This window comes from Psammomys obesus, unplaced genomic scaffold (genome assembly GCF_907164565.1).
Source record: "Psammomys obesus unplaced genomic scaffold, mPsaObe1.curated_primary_1811, whole genome shotgun sequence".
Classification (NCBI taxonomy): Eukaryota; Metazoa; Chordata; class Mammalia; order Rodentia; family Muridae; genus Psammomys; species Psammomys obesus.
The window spans coordinates 2,427,578-2,448,251 of record NW_026596143.1 but is presented as its reverse complement, the minus strand read 5'-3'; the positions used below and the strand labels follow the sequence as shown (position 1 = coordinate 2,448,251).

General features: G+C 39.9%; 1 protein-coding gene across 1 annotated transcript in view; it reads right to left on the bottom strand.

The window, feature by feature from the left end:
• Tnks (tankyrase) overlaps positions 1 to 20,674 on the bottom strand; it is a 141,790-nt gene that overhangs the window by 20,530 nt on the left and 100,586 nt on the right. The window contains exons 11-19 of the mRNA XM_055593346.1: positions 19,838 to 20,009; positions 14,764 to 14,843; positions 12,424 to 12,569; positions 10,178 to 10,343; positions 8,719 to 8,938; positions 8,199 to 8,308; positions 5,456 to 5,644; positions 4,855 to 5,092; positions 3,709 to 3,791 (exon numbers count right to left, since the gene is read on the bottom strand). Of these exons, the coding sequence (XP_055449321.1) occupies positions 3,709 to 3,791; positions 4,855 to 5,092; positions 5,456 to 5,644; positions 8,199 to 8,308; positions 8,719 to 8,938; positions 10,178 to 10,343; positions 12,424 to 12,569; positions 14,764 to 14,843; positions 19,838 to 20,009 (1,404 nt within the window). The remainder of the gene's footprint in view (positions 1 to 3,708; positions 3,792 to 4,854; positions 5,093 to 5,455; positions 5,645 to 8,198; positions 8,309 to 8,718; positions 8,939 to 10,177; positions 10,344 to 12,423; positions 12,570 to 14,763; positions 14,844 to 19,837; positions 20,010 to 20,674) is intronic.

The following is a 20,674-nucleotide window of genomic DNA, read 5'->3' as shown; positions in this document are numbered from 1 at the left end:
ATGTAGAGAGTTCAATACACAGACCTGTAATCACAAAAATGGATGTAAGAGTCCTTGCCCAAGCCCCCTGCACAGCTAAGGAATCCTAAGTTACTACACTTCAGTTTACAAAGCAGGGCTAAGTGCTAGGCTCCTCCGTGGTGGAGAAAGCAGCCTCTAAAATGGCTGCCAGAGATCTTTAGCCCCTAGCATTGTGTCCTGATTAAAATCCTTCCCCCTTGGTTGTAGGCCACAGTTACTGACTAGTCACTAATGACAGTACAATACTTGACACGGTACACTTAAATAAGTTATTTATTACTTTTAAGCCTCCACTGACTTATTTGGTGGGAGCAGTCAGAAAACATGCTTGGTTATTTGGAGGAAACCACAAGTTTGCTTCCCTAGTTATTTATTTATTTTTTGGAAGGGGAGAGTTACTCATGTCCAACATACATCAATATGAAAGTTTTGGAATAAAGTCTGTTCATTTATAAGCTAAAAATGGTGCGGCATATAAAGTAAATGCCACGTGTAGTCGAGTTGCCTTCTGCTCCTAAGACTTGTTCATTTTACCTGGGGTATGGAGAAAAAATTATTTTAGCTGAAAAGGCCCTTTTTTTCACTTGGGGTGGTGGTGATGACTTTGTAATCATATTTACAATGAACTTATTTGAGTCTAAGCTTTTGTCACAGTTTGAAAAAAAATGTAAATGGTCACTTTCTGTAAAAATATAAGGTTGACTATAAACACAGCCAGCCTGTCAAGTCACAGCAGCTGAGCTCTAGAAATTACAATGTAAAATATTACTTTTTCCTGTAGACAAAGCATTTCTAAGTAGGAAGCTACATTATAAGCGGGAGGAGAGGTTACACAATGCTATAGTTAATTAGAAGGGATTTTGATATATTTTTAGAAAGTATCTGTGTAGAATAAGATAATCTGGAAACTTCTGAGAAAATAATTATGAAGGTGGAGCTCAGAGTATGGTGCACTAACGCTCTTCTAGGACCAGAAATGAAATAATTATCTCCCACCTCACTAGGAGATAAGTATTCACATGTAAGAACAGAGGCAGCAGAATACATCCGTTAGAGTCTCAGGAAACACATATACAACAGGAATTAAATGGACACAATTCATGTATCACACACTTCCACAGTAAACAAGCATGTTGATATACATTACTGGATGGCTAGAGAATATTTATGACAGAAAAAAAAATTCTAAAGGTATGCTGTCGAAGAATTAAATAGACCTGATATTTTATAATGGAGGAGAAAAGGTAACCTCTGCACTTGAAATAAGTATAAACGTAAATGGCAGCCCACCGGTACAAGACAGTCAAAACAGTCCAATGCACAGAAAGGCAACTACTGCTCTAGGGGAGGGGCTGCCTGGAGGAGCACAGCAGTTAAGTACAACAGTTAATACCTTGACTATGAAAAGGATGTAGAAATTACTTGGGACCAAAGAAAAATCAATGGAACACTGATTTACTCAGAACAATAAAATTGATAAAAAGGAAGAGCTGATAGAAGGCTGAATCATTAAACTACTAAGTCAATACATGAGAGAGACATGCCACAGGCAGTCAGTTACCGACACAGAGAACATACAATATGAAGTAAAGTGCAAACAGCTGTACATTACCATGCAAACTGACGGGAGCACAGAAATGAGTTCTAGGAAAGGCTCTCAACAAGAGGTGGAGCCACTTGTTAGAATTACAGTTTTTGTCTTATTAAACCAAGAGGTGTGTGAAATTTGGCAATTACTGGGGGCATGATTCAGGAAGGGACACAGTTGCTCACATAACCACAGCAGAAGACAATGTGTTTACACAACTTCAAAGCCTCACGGTTTCCAGTGTTCTCATAGGAAACCTCTGGCCCAGAATGAACAGATGACAGGGAGAGGCAGTTCTTCCAGCAGGGTGTAATGGCTTCAGCACAAACAAAGGCCCATACTATCGGGGCTGTAACGAAGTATGATTTAAAAACTGACAAAAGCACACAATTTGGCCAGGAATGTCAACTGCCTACATACTGTAGGTGCGGTTAACTGACTAGTAAGGAACATGACAAGTTAAATGCCTCTTAACTCATTTCTACAGTCAGAAAACAACATCAAGATGTTTATTTAGTTCAATCCTATTTCAACTGTTTGAGTCATTAAAAATACTAAAAATGAACTATAATAAATGTAAAGAAATTTATTTAGCTAAAGAAATAAAAGCTTAAGAAAATCTTACTATTATAAGTCATATAAAATTTAAAAAAAAACCAACACTTTCCAGATAGTTTTTGAAATAAGATTTCACTAAAGCCCAGATTATCTTCTAACTTGCTACACAGCCCAGGCTAGCCTCAAACTTGCGATCCTCCTGTTTGATCCTCCCAAGTGGTAGTTGTAGGAGTGTGCTATTTACCTGTATTTCATTAAGTTAAAGACTGACTACAAACTTACAAAGAATAAAGAACAGGGCAAAGACCTGCAGAAAAAAGTATAATTATGTCACATACTGAAGAAGCGAATAAGCCTATTTATTCCAGAGGGGTCACTATTTGCAGGGGCCGATGGTTGGAGAGGGAGAAGTGTACGATAACAGGATAAGAAGGCTTCGCACACTCGCTGCTGTGGGATGAGTGCTGGCCTTCAGATATGTTCCAAAAATGTTAACACTTTGGGGAGCAAGGCTGCCACAGATGCTTAAGGTTCAGATCCTAAAACAAGCAATCACCCAGGAGGTCCCAAGTTTAAAGGAAGTGTTGTACTAAAAGGCACATGAGAAGGCAGACACAGGACAAGGCAGCATGACAACACAGCAGAGACTGGGTGTCATGTGACCCGTGAGACCTAAGTCAAGGAGGCTGAAGGGCAGATTGTTCTAGAGCGCTGCAGAGAGTGTACCCTCCACAATCGGACTGCAGATTTCTGAGGGGAAATTGCTGTTAGGCTACCAAGTCTGTGGTCATTGCCTACCAAACTCAGCATACACTGACTGAAGAATAAACTGTGGGGCACAAGTCACAACAGAAAGACCTGAGGAGGGCCAGGAAGCTCATCTAGTTATGTCCTATTACACAAGTTATCTTCCCTGCTGGAAGGCTGACAGGGGATAAGGCAGTAGGTAACTCCACCTGGGAGAATGATGCACTGGGCTCCAAGTGCCTCTCCTGTCCTAAGGTTCCATGTCCAACAGTAATACTAAACTCACTTTTCAATGCAGTGTTTATTATGGAACACAGCAGTAAGAACTCATTATCCCGACAAAGTCTGGCAAACATAAGTTCTCACTAGTGAACATAAGGAGAAGAGGATGTAAATGCCAGTGTCTTCTGGAAACAAAAAGCCCAGACAAAACTGAAGCTAATCTTGAGCTAGTTTCTTGACCTAATAAGTTCACCAACTGCTCTACCAGCAAGCTGTACCCTCACTTCTCGTGGTCTAGCCTGACATACAGATGTTACTGAGCAAAACTTCTCATAGAAAGGCTAGCCCTCTGCACTGTCAGAAAATTCTGGAGAGAAGCATAAAATGCTGGACTCCCTGACTTCTCTAGAAACGTTTCAGGCAGCTAACAAGCAAGGCAAGATCACACCTAAAGCACATAGCTCAAGCCCCAAGAGAACACATAATACAGAAAATAAACAGCTGCAAAGTTAAAAAAAAATGTGTGGCAATAACACAGTAGTTGAAAAGCTGAAAAGTATACAAAAGTTTACCTGTTCTGTTTCAAAGATATCCCGAAGGTGTTCAAGGCCAAGGCTTTTAAGGAATTGGCTGATATTCATGTCAAGACCCGCAACTAAAATAGAAACATTAAAATTTCTTAGAATTTTCTAATTCTATGCAAGATTTCAGTATTTATGTATAACCCTATTTCTTGTATACAGATGATTTAACATAACATAAAACAATGCCAAATATGTAAATTTAACTTAGACATTTCAAGTTATTCTGAATTTTATCTTTGGCATAGCAATAGTACCTATATTAACTCTAAAACATATAGAAATAGAACTAAAATACAGATTTTATAGATAAGATACATGGTGAACATAATTATTTGGTATTAGTTTCTAATATAACAATATTATTTCATATAATTTAAGTTTTATTCAATTATTTTATGTGTGTGTTTATTTGTGAGTATTTGCATATTGAGCACAGGTGTCCCTGGAAGCTAGAATAGGATACTGGATTCCCTGGAGCTGGAGTGACAGGGGTTGTGAGCTAACCAGTGTGAGTGCTGGGAACTGATCTAGGTTCTCTTAAGAGCAGTGCCTAGGCTCGAGAACACATTTTCTAAAAGTAAATACTTTTAATGAATTAAACAAACTAAAAAACCAAAGGTACCAGCTACTGTTCTGTTCTTTTCTAAAATTATTTTTATTTATTTCTGGGTGTATATGTAGCATGTGTGGAAGCCAGAGGTCAATACTTCTGTATTGGCCTTCCTCAGTATCCACCCATTCATCCATCTTCCACTGCCTGTCTATCTGAGAGAGAGAGAGAGAGAGAGAGAGAGACAGAGAGAAAGGATCTTGCTGAGCCTAGAGCTCTGCTCAGCTAAACTGGCTGGCCGGTGAGTCCCGGGAACCCTCCAGGCTTTGCCTCTTCAGTACTGGGACTACCCAACCACTGCACCCGCAATTTACATGGATGTTGACTATCAAAAATAAGCTCCTCCTTTTCGTTCCCTCTCCCCCCTTCGTATCCCCCAACCCTGTTTTTGATAAGGCCTCACCAGGTAGTCCAGGAACTCAAAAGTTTGGAGAGAGGCCATCTTTAAGCTTTTATTAATAAAAAGAAAAAAGTAAGCGGTGCACTAAAAAAGCATAAGCAAACATTCACAGGAGTGTACTGACCTTCTCCTTCCTTCCTTTCTGCGCCTGCGGCACCGTCCCCTGCATTGGAGGCCCCTCCTACAGCCAGCTCTGCTAAGGGGCCAGTGAGGTTGTCTATGCTGCTGGCAGCTGAGAGGCAGGAGGGGGTGGACACTGGCGAGATCAGAGAGGCACTAACTACAGTCGCCTGAGGTTTAAAACAGGTAGGTAAGGCCTCCGGGGGCATGGCATCTATCAGCAAAGCTCGGATATCATCAGCCTAAAAATAATCACCAAAGAAAACACACACAAAAAAGTGTTATAAATGTGAAGTTTTTCACTAAGTACTTTTTTTGTTCTTTAAAGACTACCAGGCATAGAAACTGACACTTGCTTTTGGCACCAAACGTTGAGTGGTGGCTGTAAAGAAGAGCTGAGCATTAGACAACTGGTAGTGAAAGCTAAAGGGGGCTGATTACACACGAGATATCACAAAAGTACAAACTGAACTGAGAGAAAAGCGGCTTTGAAGATTTCCAGGAAGAATGCAGCTCTGCCAAATGAACTGCCAGTTGAGCCCTGGAAGGTGATCTCACGCCTGAAGTCCTAATGAACTATAACCATAACTGCAACAAGGACTTACCGTTGCCAGATCTAAAGGTGTCTGACCTTCTTGGTTCTTCATGGTTGGGTCTGCGCCATGTGCTAGGAGTAGGGCACATAACTGTGTCCTTCCTTTCTGGGCTGCTTCATGAAGGGGCGTAAAGGCCCACTTATCCGTTGCATTTACACATGTGTTGTATTTTATCAGTAATGCTGCTATGTCAACATGCTGGGAAAATCAAGAAGACACAGAAGCTTAAGAAGAAACTACCCAGCAGAGTTCCATAAAGTATCCTTGCTTCTACTTAACAATTCCTTCCAGGCCTGTGTTCTCATCCTTAAAAGAAATTTCTTCTTTGTGCTTTAGACTTCTCTCCTTCACAACTACTCTTTTGCCCCTCTAGGCTGGGTCTCATGGAGCTCAGGCTGGCCAACATTACTTATTACAAAAGTAAAAATGTTAATTCCTATGAAATGCTTCCCAGTGCTGGTAATATGAAGAAGGGAGAAGGGCAGCATGATGAAACTAGTCTCTTCTGAAACCAAGCTGGTCTGTTATGTGCTAAGATTCTTTGGGGATTATGAGAACATCACAAAACTAACTTCATAGTTTATATTAAACTTCTAACACGAAAAATATCGATGATTCTATCAAAATCACTTCAAAAATACCCAAATTATCTTCTTTATTCAAAGGATGTGTTTGGAAAAATTATCTCTGTTCCATCAATTCAAAAGCGTGGGATAATTCCAAGCTATTCCTCGGATGATATACATTACTTAAATTGTGTTTCCTGTATTTTATTAAGAGCAATGCAATCTGGTAGACTAATTTGCATAGATTTCTGAAATTAGTCCAAGAAAAGTTATAGTTTGTACGTATGTGGGTGTATAAATGAGCTGTAAGCATTGTTAAATTTTCTTTGTACTGAATTACAGTATGTGTTTAGTGAAGCCAATTACATGTTTTCTAAACAGGCTGGCAAATGTCTAACAGACCAATGAAGAAGAAGGATTATCACCCAAGTAGAGTCAAAATACAATTCTTTACGCTTTGCCTTCTTTTTAAGTAGCTATACCACTAGGACAAACTGTTATTACTGCTATTAGAGGTAACTGAAAATTAGGGCTAAATGCACAAGTAAGCTGCAGCTTAGCTCTAGCCACCTATAACCACAGAGCGAGAAGGCCTAGACAAGGAGCTGACTGCTGTGTCATGAAAAAAATGCAGCTCAATGTGGCTTTAGCACTGAGCAACATCAAAAAATGCTGCAAGTGACAAACATGGCATAAAGGCAGGGTCTCGATTTTAAAAAGGAAGGAAACAGAAGAAAAAGGTGGGCTACAGCCAAAGCCATTTAATTATATGCGGTCTCTACTACAAAGACGGCATGAAATCTTCAAATATCATCGATGTTAGATAAACCACTGCCAAATGAGAAAGTGGAGGAAAAACAAAAAACAAACCCAAACAGCCAAATGATCTATTCTTATAAAAGAACATGCTTTTGGTAAGGAATAAATATCAATGTTTTTTTTGTCTATTAATAGTACAGAAGTTAACTATCCTTTGTACATATGGATTAAGAAATAATACCCTGTGCTCGCTTTGGCAGCACATATACCATAATACCTAACACACTAAGATACTAAGCCGAATACAGCACATTATCATAAATATTCTCATGAAACTTGTAACTTTAAAAAAAAAAACATTTTTTAAAGATTATTATTATTTATACAGCATTCTCCCTGCACAACAGCAAAGGGTACCAGATCTCACTAGAGATGGTTGTGAGCCATCATGTGGTTGCTGGGAATTGAATTCAGGACCTTTGGAAGAACTGCCAGTGTTCTCAATCTCTGAGACATCTCTCTAGCCCGGAAACTTATAACTTTTATTTAAGCTTCTTAAATCACATGTTTGTCTCTCCATTTGAAAATAAATGGGGCGATATTACTTTTTAAAGTTACAGATTCAAAGAGCACACTGAGTTTAAACTTGCTGTTTGATAACAGAGTGTAACCACAAAAGACAGTACAAAACTGCTTTCTATTTTTCTCATTTGCAGACAGAAAAGCAGGGAACTGTGGTACCTACAAAGCAGGTTTGTATGAAAACGGGGCAGTAGGAGCCAATACATCACCTGAGAATCTGGTGTACAGGCTCTGCTGTCTGGGGACTGTAGAGTTAGAGGGATATGTGCAAAAGCAGAGAGGCACAGGAACGTTCTTCATATTTGACTTATTTGTACGGCAAAGCATCAGGGTTGAGGACCTTGGTTACGGCTATTTCTGACAAATGGCATCAAGGCACCGCAGTGCCACCTTCTTCCTGAATACAGTTATAGTGCCTGGAAAGATGGCTTTGCATTTTTACTTGGCAGTTTACTCCCTCAGCAAAATGCTATTACATTGTGCAAACTGCTTAACCACTTGGCTTGACACTTTTAAGATTCTAGAGACAAATGTAAGCAGCTTCAATTCCATACCTACTTAGGAGCCTCCTCCTGCTTTAATAATTTCTAAAATCTATCCAAGGAGGAGGTAAGATTTATATATGACCCACTGCGCACTGATTATTGTGTTAGATAATGTGCAAAGACACAGCAAGCTTTCAAAGGCTCATCAAAAAGCAGCTAGCTACATGGGAAGCTGTAACAAACGTGTATAGACGGTTCAAATTTGCTGTTGGTTAGCAATCTGTTCTAATATGCAGTACAGGATAAGTAAAGTATTAAATGCCAGGAAAAGCATTTAGATGGTCTCTGTAACATGCTCACCCCATAAGACGCTGCATTGTGAAGTGGAATCAAGCCTCCTTTGTCCTGGGCATTAACGTCTGCGCCATGCTCCAGAAGGTACTCAGCTACTTCCAGGTTATTGTAGCCTGCTGTTAGGGGAAAAGGGACACGGCAGGTCAGGAGAAAGAAATACAACTCATACTCACATATAAATAAAAAGCAAAAGTATTGAAGATTTTAATTCTTTTTCTTCAAAAGCTAGTACCATCTTCACATCATTGAGTCTTTGCACACGTGTACAACACATGCCAGTTTCTTTCACAGGCACTGCAGGAGGTCTTAGGACAATCTGCAGAAGTTTGATCCTCTTGGTTGACCATGTGAGTTCTGGGAATTGGAACTCAGGTTGTGAAGCTCGGTGGCAAGGACATTTGCCTGTTGGGCTCTCTCACCAATCCTCTTTCACCTTTCAAGCCAAGTGGATCAGCATGTGGCACACAGCTGAATAGTGTTTAGCTGAGTATTAGAAAGGACAATGAGATGACACAGTGACGCTTACCTGCCAGGTGGAGAGGAGTTGAGTTTCTGCCCTGGGTGTCCCTGCAGTTGATATTCTCTGGAGTACAAAGCTTCTGCACTCTGGCCAGGCAGCCCTTCTTGGCAGCATCCAAGAGGGCAGCATCCCCCCTCAGTAGGTCCTGAATATCTGTGTCTCCTTCTTTGACCAGATCTAGAGGTGTATTTCCATCTCTGTTCTTCTTAGTTGGATCTGCTCCATGCTGTAAAGACAAAGAAACAAACAAAAAACCGAAGTGTGTTTCCCAAGTGAGTAGATAGCATATTCATTATTTACATTACTTAATTACTCTTCACACCTTTACTTATCTGGGAAAAAATCTATTCCCCATGCACTTTGAAAACAGGAATATAAATTCTGCTTTATTTTGCAACTGGGAAGGATACTGAACTTTTTTTCCTTTCCGTGACAACCTTTCCCTAAGATCTGAAATTGTCTTTGAAAAACTCTTCTTTCAGATGTTAATTTTGGCCAGACTTCAATTGCACTACACACCTACATACATACACACACAGCTTTAGTGATAAAACTAGGGCCTCATACATGGTAAGCAAGCACCCCACCTCTGAATTATATTGAATCAAATTACACAAAGGCAGCACCATGAAAAAGAAAAACGGAATATACACAGATAGAAAAAAAAATACTGAATTCTAAGTAGCATCAGTTAAAAAAGTCTCTTCATTTAAAAATATATTTCATGATGTATAAATGTGCTCTAAAAAAAGAAAAACTACCTTTGTTTAAAATTATCTACACCTGTAGGCCAAGAATTTTTACTATAAACCTACATAAACAGCTGATGACCTACTGTGGAAATTAAGAATAATCTAAGCTAGCCAGGAAAATCCCAGCCTTTGGGGCCAGAGTCAGGCAGATCCCTATAAGTTTCCATGCCAGCCAGAGCAACTGAGTAAGACTTTCTCTTAAGAAATGAACAAACAAACAAATAAACATCAATATTCAAATTAGACAACAGATTCATAATGACCTATAGGTGATTTAAAAAAAATATATGGTATAAAAAATATAAACTTAAAGGAAAACTTATAAAAAAGGAAAACTTTTTCTCTGGTTAAGAAAATATGAGAAACCACAAAGATGTCTTACATGACATACATGTGTGTGATATTTAATAAGCAATGAGTTAACAGTACAGTTATGACATAGCCGTAGTAACTGTTCTGCAAAGAGCAACTTGAATGAAACACTCCCTAAGGCCAGTTTTTGCTAATATTAATGCTATACTAGGTAAGCCATGTAAACTAAGCCATCTCTTCCCAAATCCTTCACTGATGAAATGACCACCACTGAATCTATTCAAAAAGATGTGTCAGGCACTAACCAAAAATAGTCTTCTCAGCACTTGCTTTCAATAGATTACCACACTCTTAATTTCAAACAATAACGAAACCCAGGCAGCTGCTTCATAGCTACATACTTTTAGAAGGAGCTTGCAGATTTCGTATTTTCCCTTGGCTGCTGCTTCATGGAGAGGAGTAAATTTCCACAAGTCCGCCACATTGACAGAGGCCCCATGCCTCACCAAGAGCTCAGCTACCTCATAGTGTCCATAGGAGCAGGCATTATGAAGGGGAACCAAGCCGCTAAACAAAAGAAAACCAGAGTCACAAAACAAATCATTCAGCTAAAATAATTCCTACAATAGTGGTACATGCCTGTAATCTTAGCACTAGGGAGGTAAAGGCAGGGGTTAAAGGTCATCCTCAGCAACAGAGGGAATTTCAACCCAGCAGGGCTATGTGGGACTGCCTTCAAATCTCCCCATCACAGGCTGCTATGGCATTCACAAAGAAATACTTGCTCTGTGGTCTCTAAGAAATGGGCCTCTGTTTCTAAGCAGAGACGATACTTTTCATTGGTGTGTATATACGCACAACTGCATGTGTGCTTTGAGACTAGTGACTGCTGTGATGTATACATATTACATATATACACACACGCACATATACACATATAGGTGTATAGACACATACATATCCAGCCTTTTCTATTTTAATAGAGGCATTCTTAAACCTATTTCATAAACAAAGCAGGCACTGAGTTTTAATTGTTTCGGTCTCCAGAGTGGCTGGGACACCAGGCCTGCTTAACACAATCCTTCCAGCTCTTACTTTCACCCTAGAATGTAAAGCTCTGTATACTACCCAAGTATTAGCATGAATAACTAAGCAATCTGCTTTTTACCATCTCCCAGACTTTGTTTTTTGATTCTTTGATTTTACTAATAAAAATTGCCAGCTTATATATACACAATATACAACAATGTAGCATATAATACATAAAATATACAACACATTCTACTTATTCAGTTGGCAAATTTCACCATCTGTTTTAGTTATTTTTAAGTTTATAATGATTCAATAGTGGTTTCTTTGTACAATTTAAATACTGAGGTAAATACTGTTTTGTAAAGCAAAGAAAACTCAACAGTGACTTCAGGTGAGAACCCACACCAGGCATAGCAGTGCAGGCCTTTAATCCCACAACTCAGGAGGCAGAGGCAGGAAGATCTCTAGGAGCAAGTTCAGATGACTCTGTTTTCATAGAAGGCATGTGACATTCCAAAAGGTAGCACAAAAAGACACCTTCTCAAGATCAGTGCTCTGAAGGGTCAGCGTACACTGACTTGGGACATGCAAAAACAAGATACCCAGTGCCATTCTATTTAGAGGTTAGTGCCACCTGAAAGGAAGGTTTTATGATGAAATATTCTGGTCCTAAAACGAGTCATAAAGCAAACACTGGCTGCTCTCCAATGTACCATAGTACTTTAAAACAGATGGTGATGTTGTTCTCAAGTCTTCATGTATGATGCATTACTTAAGAAAGATAAACACATAATGGTTATCCGAAGCCTAAGGCAGGTCCATTTACAGCACTCTACTGAACAAGTGCACAGAATGGGCTGGCTTACCTGAACACAGAAATTCATTTTGGTTAAAAACTCTTCTTACATTTCTAAGTAGCTGCTTTAAAAGTTTTTCCTGATTTGTCAATTCATCTAATATAAAAATACAGAGTTTAAACTAGCAGAGACAAAACGATATTTCTTTTAATACTGGTGATTGTGGGATGGACTGAATTCTTTGTGGAAGAACTCATCTATTTTTAATAGCAAAAATATGAGATGAGCAGTAAATTACAAATTACACGAAAATATTCATAACTGAGGTGAAACCCTCACAGAGCCAGGAAAAGGATGCACCAAATGAGAAGACATCTTCTATCCCCTCCTGGTGAGAAGAGGTGAAGTCCAGAGCAGACTGGAATGCCATTCTCACCTTTGCATGGCACGGCTCCGGGCAAATTCAGAGGTGCCAAGCGAGAAGCTCACAATCACAAGTGATTGATACTTGGTGTACACAATCAAAGATATAGCTAGAGAATTATAGGCAAAATGTTCATATTGGATTTTTAATGGTGGGAGGAGAGAATTTTCAATTTCTACGCTGTGTGTTTGTTTATATTGTAATTTAAGTGAAACGTGTATATTATTTTAATGAGAAAAACATCTACAACACAAAAAACATTAGTGTTTTAAAAAGTAGTATGTCATTAGCAAATTTTTTGTTCTAAAGAAAGCAGTTATGTTCTGTAGATAAAAATTATATAATTTTATAACAAACACAAACTGGTTAAGTATGACGGGATCCGAAGACATACCCTTTGTCTTTGGCGTGGACGTCAGCTCCGTGGTGCAGAAGGTACTCCACAACAGACACCCTGTTATAGCCTGCAGCGAAGTGTAAAGGCGTGGAATGCCGGCCCTCCAGATCTCTGCAGTTCACATTCTGCGGGCTGCACAGTTGCTTTTGTGGTGTACACACAGACACAGAGGCAGAGACAACACCATTAACAATCCTTCATAGATCTTCCTCTAAAATTGTGCAGCAATTTTACATTACTATAATTATACAGTAAATGTTCTCCACAGATGAGATGTTTAGAAATCAGCACCATGGCTAGACATGATGAGACATACCTAAAAAATCCCAGAGCTGGGGAAGTGAGGGAAGATGGTCTCCAACTTGGGCCCAGCATGGGTTACAGCGTGAGTTTGAGGACAGTATGGGACACATACTGTTTCAAAAAACCTCAAAGGAGGGAATACTCGAGGAAGAACTAGATTCCATGGCAAAGCATGAATCCAAGGAGGATCACATTTTCCAAAAAGTTAAATCCAAATAGTCCAGGAACCTGAGCAGATTCTCAGTTATGGAAGAGGTATTTAACCCATTTGGATTTCTGGCAAAAATATTCCTCAAGAAAAAAAGATATTCCAGATTGCCCTGTGGTGCCAAGAGGATATCTGAATTCCAGGTCACGCCCCAGCTGCTGAACCACCTCAAGGCAGACAGACCGGGCACAAGTGTGGACTGGGGGCATCTTGGCTGTCTTCACCTGTGCTGAGAGCTGCAGCCCGGACACTGGCTACACAAAGGAGTCTGTGTGGAAACAGGATGTGACCGATACACCCTGAAAAGGGTTAAATGCTTTAAAATGTTCCTTAGGAGTCAGGTGCGGTGGCACACGCCTGTGATCCCAGCACTCTGGGAGGCAGATGCAGGCGGATCTCTCCGAGTTGGAGGCCAGCCTGGTCTACAAAGTGACAGCCAAGGCTATGCCTCAGTACCTCACAATTTCATCTCTAGGGCTTTTATCCTAAAAAAGAGGTTACCAAAGACAGAAGTATGAAGATACTGCTTGATACACTATTTACGGAGTTTGTATATTAATACACAAAGTACCCAATGTCAGGGAATTACATTTTAGGTGTACCCACAACGAAGGACAATAGTGTTAATGCTAAACACATACATGGACACCAGGAGGGGTATAAATCAACACCAGGATATCACCGATGATGTTCATGGAATGTTGTTAATTGTATTGAAATAGCTGTGTGTACATAGAAATAAATACGGAGAGATTGAAAAAAAACAAAACCAGAGGAGAATCCACATTATACTTGGTGTTACAGTGACTATAGACACTCTCAGTACATGGAGGAATTAACCTTTGCTGGCATGCCCTAGCCCAATCCTGTTTCATTTGTGCCCCTCTCCCTCCCTTAGACTGACTATCACAGATAAGCATACCACTGAGATGGTATGCTCGGCTGCTCTTTGCTCAAATCAGACAAACTTGAGTTCACTACAGGAAACTGAGAGAGTTCCTGTCTCCTTGAGAGTTGGTCAAGAAACACTTGCTTTTTAGTTCTCACAAGTTCTTGATTCTGTTCATTTCTTGCTGAACATCAGAGCAAGACACTGTATCTCCTGTTTTGCAGATTTAACATACTTTATACAGTGAGGTGGACAGGAGGGGAGGAGAGGTACAGTATCACTCTTAAGAGTGTAGGCTATCCGAGAACTCACAGCAATCCTCCTGCCTCAGCTTTCTAGGCAATGTAAGGCATGAACTACCACACCCAGCTAACTTCTAATACCACCTTAACCTTTTGAGAAAAAAAATACACCAGAACTGATTTGTATGCCTTCTTTGGGCACTTACACTCCACTGTCAAAAATAAAATTTTCCTTTATTGTGAATTTCTATGCATAGCTTATGAATTTGAAAGCACATATTGCCTACTTGGATATAAACAGATGAAATTAAAATTTATATTCTGGGACAATAAGTTAGCTCATGGGGTAAAAGCACTTGCCACCAAGCCTGACAGCTTGAATTCAACTCCAAGGTTCCATGTGGTGGAAGGAGAAACTAATTTCAGAAAGTTGTTCTTTGACTTTCACACGTGCACACACGCACACACTCCCTCACATTCTATTTCTGTGTCTTTTTTTTTTTTTTATGGTTTGGGTGCTATAAGGGACATACTGGGAAAATCTTAGTAGTAGAGAACTCCTCTGTCTTAGATATACCCTGCCCATTGTTTTTAAATCTTAAAAATCTGTATTGTTTTTGAGTAGTTTTGTTTATATGTGTCAAAATGAACTAGGTAGCAAGAGTCCAAGTGTAACAGTAAAGGCGCAAATTTACCTTCACAGTTTCTAAGTCACCAGCTTTTGATGCTTCCAAGAGTCGATAGTCCACATCGGAAGTGCGGATAGGAGTGCTCTCTGTATCAAAGAAAGGAAGGATTATTGTCAGCCTTGGGTACTGCAGGAAGCTAGGGAAGGAAGAGTGCAGAGTGAGGGAGAAGAGCTTAAGTGGTTGAACAGTACTGTGATATAATGACCATTTCTCCAATTTTACTCAGCTAAGTTCTTTTTTCTCCAATTTACATTTGATCGAAGTCAAATTTAAATACAATATAACACTGAGAAACACTTTTATACTCCACTAATCTAGTCACCACATGCTCTGCTTCAAAGGGGAGTGAGGAAAGCTGGAACCAGGAGATCAAAAATATCTCCAGACTTTCCAAAGCCTGTGTAACTGGGAGAAACAGTAACAACGCTAAATGGAATGTATCAAGTTGGGCTGTTACATTTGGATGCTTACTAGTCAGGTATTTTGATTAATCAAATGTAAAAAAACAAGAACTTATTCAACATTGGTCTTTTAAAGAGAAAAGATCCAATGCGTTCATACAAAACCTGGCCTTCAGGACATACACACCAGTACAGAAAGGATCATGCGGCAGGACACCAGGACCTTGGGCTCCATGTGGACTTGGGAGGATATTTCAGATATTTTTTATAGTTATTAGTGGCCAGGGTACATGTGCCATGATACGCAGATGGAGGTCGAAGATTAGTTTTCAGGAGTCAGGGCTCTCCTTCCATCATGGCTCTGGAGACTGAACTCAGTTGTCAGTCTTCCTCAGCAAGTACTTTTTTAAAATTAGTTACAGTTTATTAACTTTGTATCGCAGCTGTATCCTGCTCCCTCATTCCTTCCCAATCCCACCCTCCCTCCCTCTGAGACGCCTCCCTGCCCCTTTCCAAGTCCACTGATAAGGGAGGACCTCCTCCCCTTTCATCTGACCCTAGCTTATCAGGTATCTTTAGGCCTGACTGCAAAGTCCTCCTCTGTGGCCTAGTAGAGATGTTCCTCCCTCGGGGTGGGGGGTGAGGGGAGGTCAAAGAGCCAACCATTGAGTTCATGTCAGAAATAGTTCCTGTTTCCCTTACTAGGGAACCCACTTGGATATTGAGCTACCATGGGCTACATCCGAGCAGGGGTTCTAGGTTATATTCATACATGGTCCTTGGTTGGAGTTCAGCAAGCACTTTAACCATGGAGCCATCTTGCCAGCCCAATGCCTTAGGTTTTGCATTTTAAGAGTGAAAGCTGGTTTCCCTCAAAGTCTCTTTAAGGTTTAAGATTGTATTACATTATGATCAGAGATACTGAGTTCACGGTCCAAGTGAGAAGATCAAGTGTGCCATAAAAGGATTTAGATTTAAAAAGAAATGCTTTATTTTTGCACAGTGCTTTGTTCGGAAGGGTTGACTTTCATAGACAGGTTATAAGAATTCTTCAGTAGAAGACAAACTATTTGATCACATTAATAACACTTAGCAGATAAAACACTAAGATTAAAGCAGATAAAACACCAAGACTAAAGAGGAAAAAAAAAAAAAGAGTATCTCAAACAATGAAGTACATTTTAAAATTATTTCTCTCCAAAGAAAGTGTTAATAGCATATTTGCTAGTCTGTGGAATTGCTAAGGACTGGAATCAGAGCCTTGCTCCTTTTTACATTTCCTTCACAAAAACAGCAATTCAAAAGGTATTTGCCAAGGTGATTTCTGGGCTAGTTCATACCAGAGGCAATGTGTCAAACCCTAGTTCTGCCTGTATTCACAGACTTTCTGGCCACCAGTCTGCATTCTAACAGTGCATGTGTCCAGGTGAGGCTGTTCTGCCACACACATTCTACCACGTCTCTGTGAGAGTGATTTTAGCAACAGAGAACTCAGAGAAACGTTTTGTGTCACACCATGCTGATGGGCAACGACTAAGAAGTGCCATTTTCTAGTCAAGCAAAGTATCTGGCGTACATACCAGAATGCTTCTAAGAACTACATACAGGAAAGGTCAAAAGGTAAAGTCAAAGATGCTGATTTATTATGATAACAACTGTGGGGTTCTCAATCTGTATAAATTTAAAAAACACGCTTAGAACAAACTTATTTTTAGAAATAATACAGCAGGGCATGGTAGGCAAATGCCGGCTATTGAAGTACGTGAGGCAGGAACATCACAAATCCAAGGCCTGTCTAACCTACAGAGCGAGTTCATGAGTAGAAAGACTCTGTCTCAAGATTAAAAAGCAAAAAGAGAATGTAGAAATAGTAATATAAAAACACACAGTATCCTCTTCTAAGTATGAAGTAGCTCAGTCAGCTCTATTATTTGTATTATCTTTTTAGGTCAACAATGAACACAGACAACTGAGTCCTACCATTTCCTAAATTAAGCATTTGATTAGCTATACACATCACAAATCAATTTTAGAGTAGAATTATAAAAGCAACTGAAACTTTTTATTTATGATTCAGTATTCAATTCCATTTCCCCCAGAAGTCATATATTTGAAATGCATTTACTTAGAAGGCATTTTAAAGGTATTAAATGGATCCAATTTGTTGGATTTATTTGATGCTTCATCCCCATTTTGTTAACCACTGTTAAAATTTATATACAGTATTGTGAGAAACTGATGCAGTGGATGTTTGTTTATTTATAGTTATAACTCACAGAAAGTAAAATTCCATAGTGAATCATCCAGCAAAAAGTACAAAAGGCTATTTCATAAAAACCCCAATTTACAAAATGATTACAATTTCTTGAGAGAGCTGTTTCCTACTTGGGGAGCAGTATCTCATCTTCCTGCAGCAGCTACCCCGCTGCTCTGCAAAAGGCAGGTGTTTAATAGTCCCATTTAAAGCCCTAGCCACAGTTTGCTAGTGCAGACTAGTGGAAAAGCCAATGGTGAGGGAGAAGAGTAAACGTATTGAAATTCTTTCGCATCCAGTTCCCACGTTTTCAGTAGGTTGTTACTTCTAATTTTGGGAGTTAGGAAGTCAGTGCCTATTTTCCGATCAGTTTTATTCCTCATCTGGGTCAACAATCTAAAAGCTGAAGTGGAATGATTGGCACATAAGAATAAACTGTGGAGGGAAAAAAAAATCCTTATCTGAATTTTCAAGGTTGCAAAATTATTTCTTGAGACTGCTTCCCTCATGCAGCATTAACACACTGATCACTACCATATGCCTTGAAATTTTCTGTGCTTCTCAACTGAGCTGTATTTCTTGGGAGCCCTTAAAAAAAGTGGTATATTTACACAATGGAATACTACTCAGCAATTAAAAACAAGGATATCATGAAATTTGTAGGCAAATGGTGGGAACTGGAGAAGATCATCCTGAGTGAGGTATCCCAGAAGCAGGAAGAGACACAGGATATACACTCACTTATAAGTGGATATTAGACACATAATATAGGATAAACATGCTAAAACCTGTGCACCTAAAGAAACTAATCAAGAAGAAGGACCCTGGGTAAGGTGCTCAATCTTCATTCAGAAAGGATTGGATATCAGAAGAGAGAGAAAACAGGGAACAGGACAGGAGCCTATCACAAAGGACCTCTGAAAGACTCTACCAAGCTGGGTATCAAAGCAGATGCTGAGACTAATAGCCAAATTTTGGGCAGAGTGCAGGGAATCTTATGAAAGAAGGGGGAGGTAGAAAGACTTGGAGGGGCCAGGAGCTCTACAAGGAGAGCAACAGAACCAAAAAATCTGGGCACAGAGGTCTTTTCTGAGACTGATACTCCAAATAAGAACCATATATGGAGATAACCTGAACAGATGTAGCCCTTGGCAGCTCAGTGTCCAAGGGGTTCCCTAGTAATGGGAAGAGGGACTGTCTCTGACATGAACACAGGGGCCGGTCCTTGATCACCTCCCCCTGAGGGGGGAGCAGCCTTACCAGGCCACAGAGGAAGACAATGCAGACAGTCCTGATGAGACCTGATAGGCTAGGGTCAGATGGAAGGGGAGGAGGACCTCCCCTCTCAGTGGACTGGGGGAGAGGGATAGGAGAAAAAGAGGGTGGAAGGGTGGGATTAGGAGGGGACGAAGGAGGGGGCTACAGCTGGTATACAAAGTGAACAAACTGAAATAAGTAAGTAAATAAATAAATAATGAATGAATTTGTGTAGTAAATTCTCGTCTCCTAGCATTACTACATCCATACTATCACACAATTGTAAGATTTATTGTAAATTACTACCATTTTCCTCCTCATATTCAGATCTTTTAGTAGAGATGTGTAGGAAGTTTTTCTGTAGATTTTTGAATAGTTAGGTCATGTATCAGATAATCTTAAGAATTTTACTCATGGACAGAGGGCATCATAAGATCTCTGCTGTAATAAAAGGAGGCACTGGGCCTACAGAGCTTAGGCATACTGTAGCCAGATTTCTAGTCTGTACTATTTCCCATGTTCCCATGTTATTCTTTCAGTTTCTGTCTGTCTACAGCAATGGAACCCAGACAAAGGCCAATAGGTGAGAAAGAAAGAATTGAAATTCTTTAGTATCTAATTCCTAACTTTTCACAAGGCTGTTACTTCTAATTTTGGGAGCTAGAAAGTCATTGTCTATTTTACTCTCAGTTTTGTGATCGATATCTGTCAACAAACTAAATGAAATATCACAGACTGTAGTGGGCATTAACTGTGAAATTCACCAAAAGATGATAATTACATTTAAATTAGCAAAAGCAGAATAGTTAAGAATGACAAGTAGTCAGACCACTTACTATACATGTAAGAACAATTAAAGGTCTTTGCTATAGAAATTTAACTTTTTCTCCATTTGATAGACTGTATAGCTGCCATAATTTTAGCTTGTGCCCTATTTTCAATTTCAACCAACCAACCAACCAACCAACCTAAAAATGGTGTAGACCTCTTCTCCTGACAACTCTTCATCCCATCACAAAACAGACAGGGAGACTATGGCTAAACCATAAGCAAGGGAAGGTTAAGAACACATTCAGGTCAAGAAAATAGCTGAAGAAGCTACTCGAAAAAGGAGGCACAGTCTACTTGTGGAGAGGACTGGGGAGTGGAGGCAGGCCATGTAACTCACCACTCAGAATCTGCTGCACCGCTTCGTTCCCCATCTGCGCTGCTGTGAAGCCTTGCAGGGAGATGATGGAGGGGTCAGAGCCGTAGCTCAGCAGGAGACGGCAGGTCTGCAGGTGGCCCGCTAAGGCAGCTCTGTGCAGTGCAGTCTGACCAAGGCTGTCGAGTGCATTCATCTGGAAAAGCATTGGGTGTCCGTGTGAAACTGGGCATTCTTTCACACTGTGGCAAATCTGCTCTCAAGAGTCTGCTGTGAAACTTTTTTGGAAAATGTAACTGATAGCCAATACCTTTTACTCACTGGTGCTGTACTACAGAAATAGTGAGTCTTGGGAGGAAAAAAATCCACAAAACACTCTTGACTTTCCTAAATAACCCTCTTTCTACCACTCCACTCAAAGAAAAAAAAAGTCTGCGAGGGCTGGGATTCTTACCCAGTGTTCACTGCTTGTCACACTGGAGATACTCACCAAACACCTCAGAATGAACAGCCCCGATCATGCTAAGACAACAGACATAGACACAAAAGACTAGCAATGTAGCTCATTACATTTTCTTTTCATTTTAGGGAATGCCTTAAATTCTGGTTGAGTATCCCTAATCAGAAGTGTTTCCAATTTCAAATTCTTTTATGTTTGGGAGTATTCACAAATAAACAATATCTTAGAAAAAGGACATGCATCTAAATACAAACTTAATTTGTTTCATAAATGATCTGCACACATAAGCTGAAGGCAACTCAGTGTTTGCATGCCTGTGCTGTGCCTGTGGTATATTACATGAGTTTGGGTGTGGAATTTTCTATCTGTGTGATGCTGAGAATTCCAAAGTGTTGATTTTG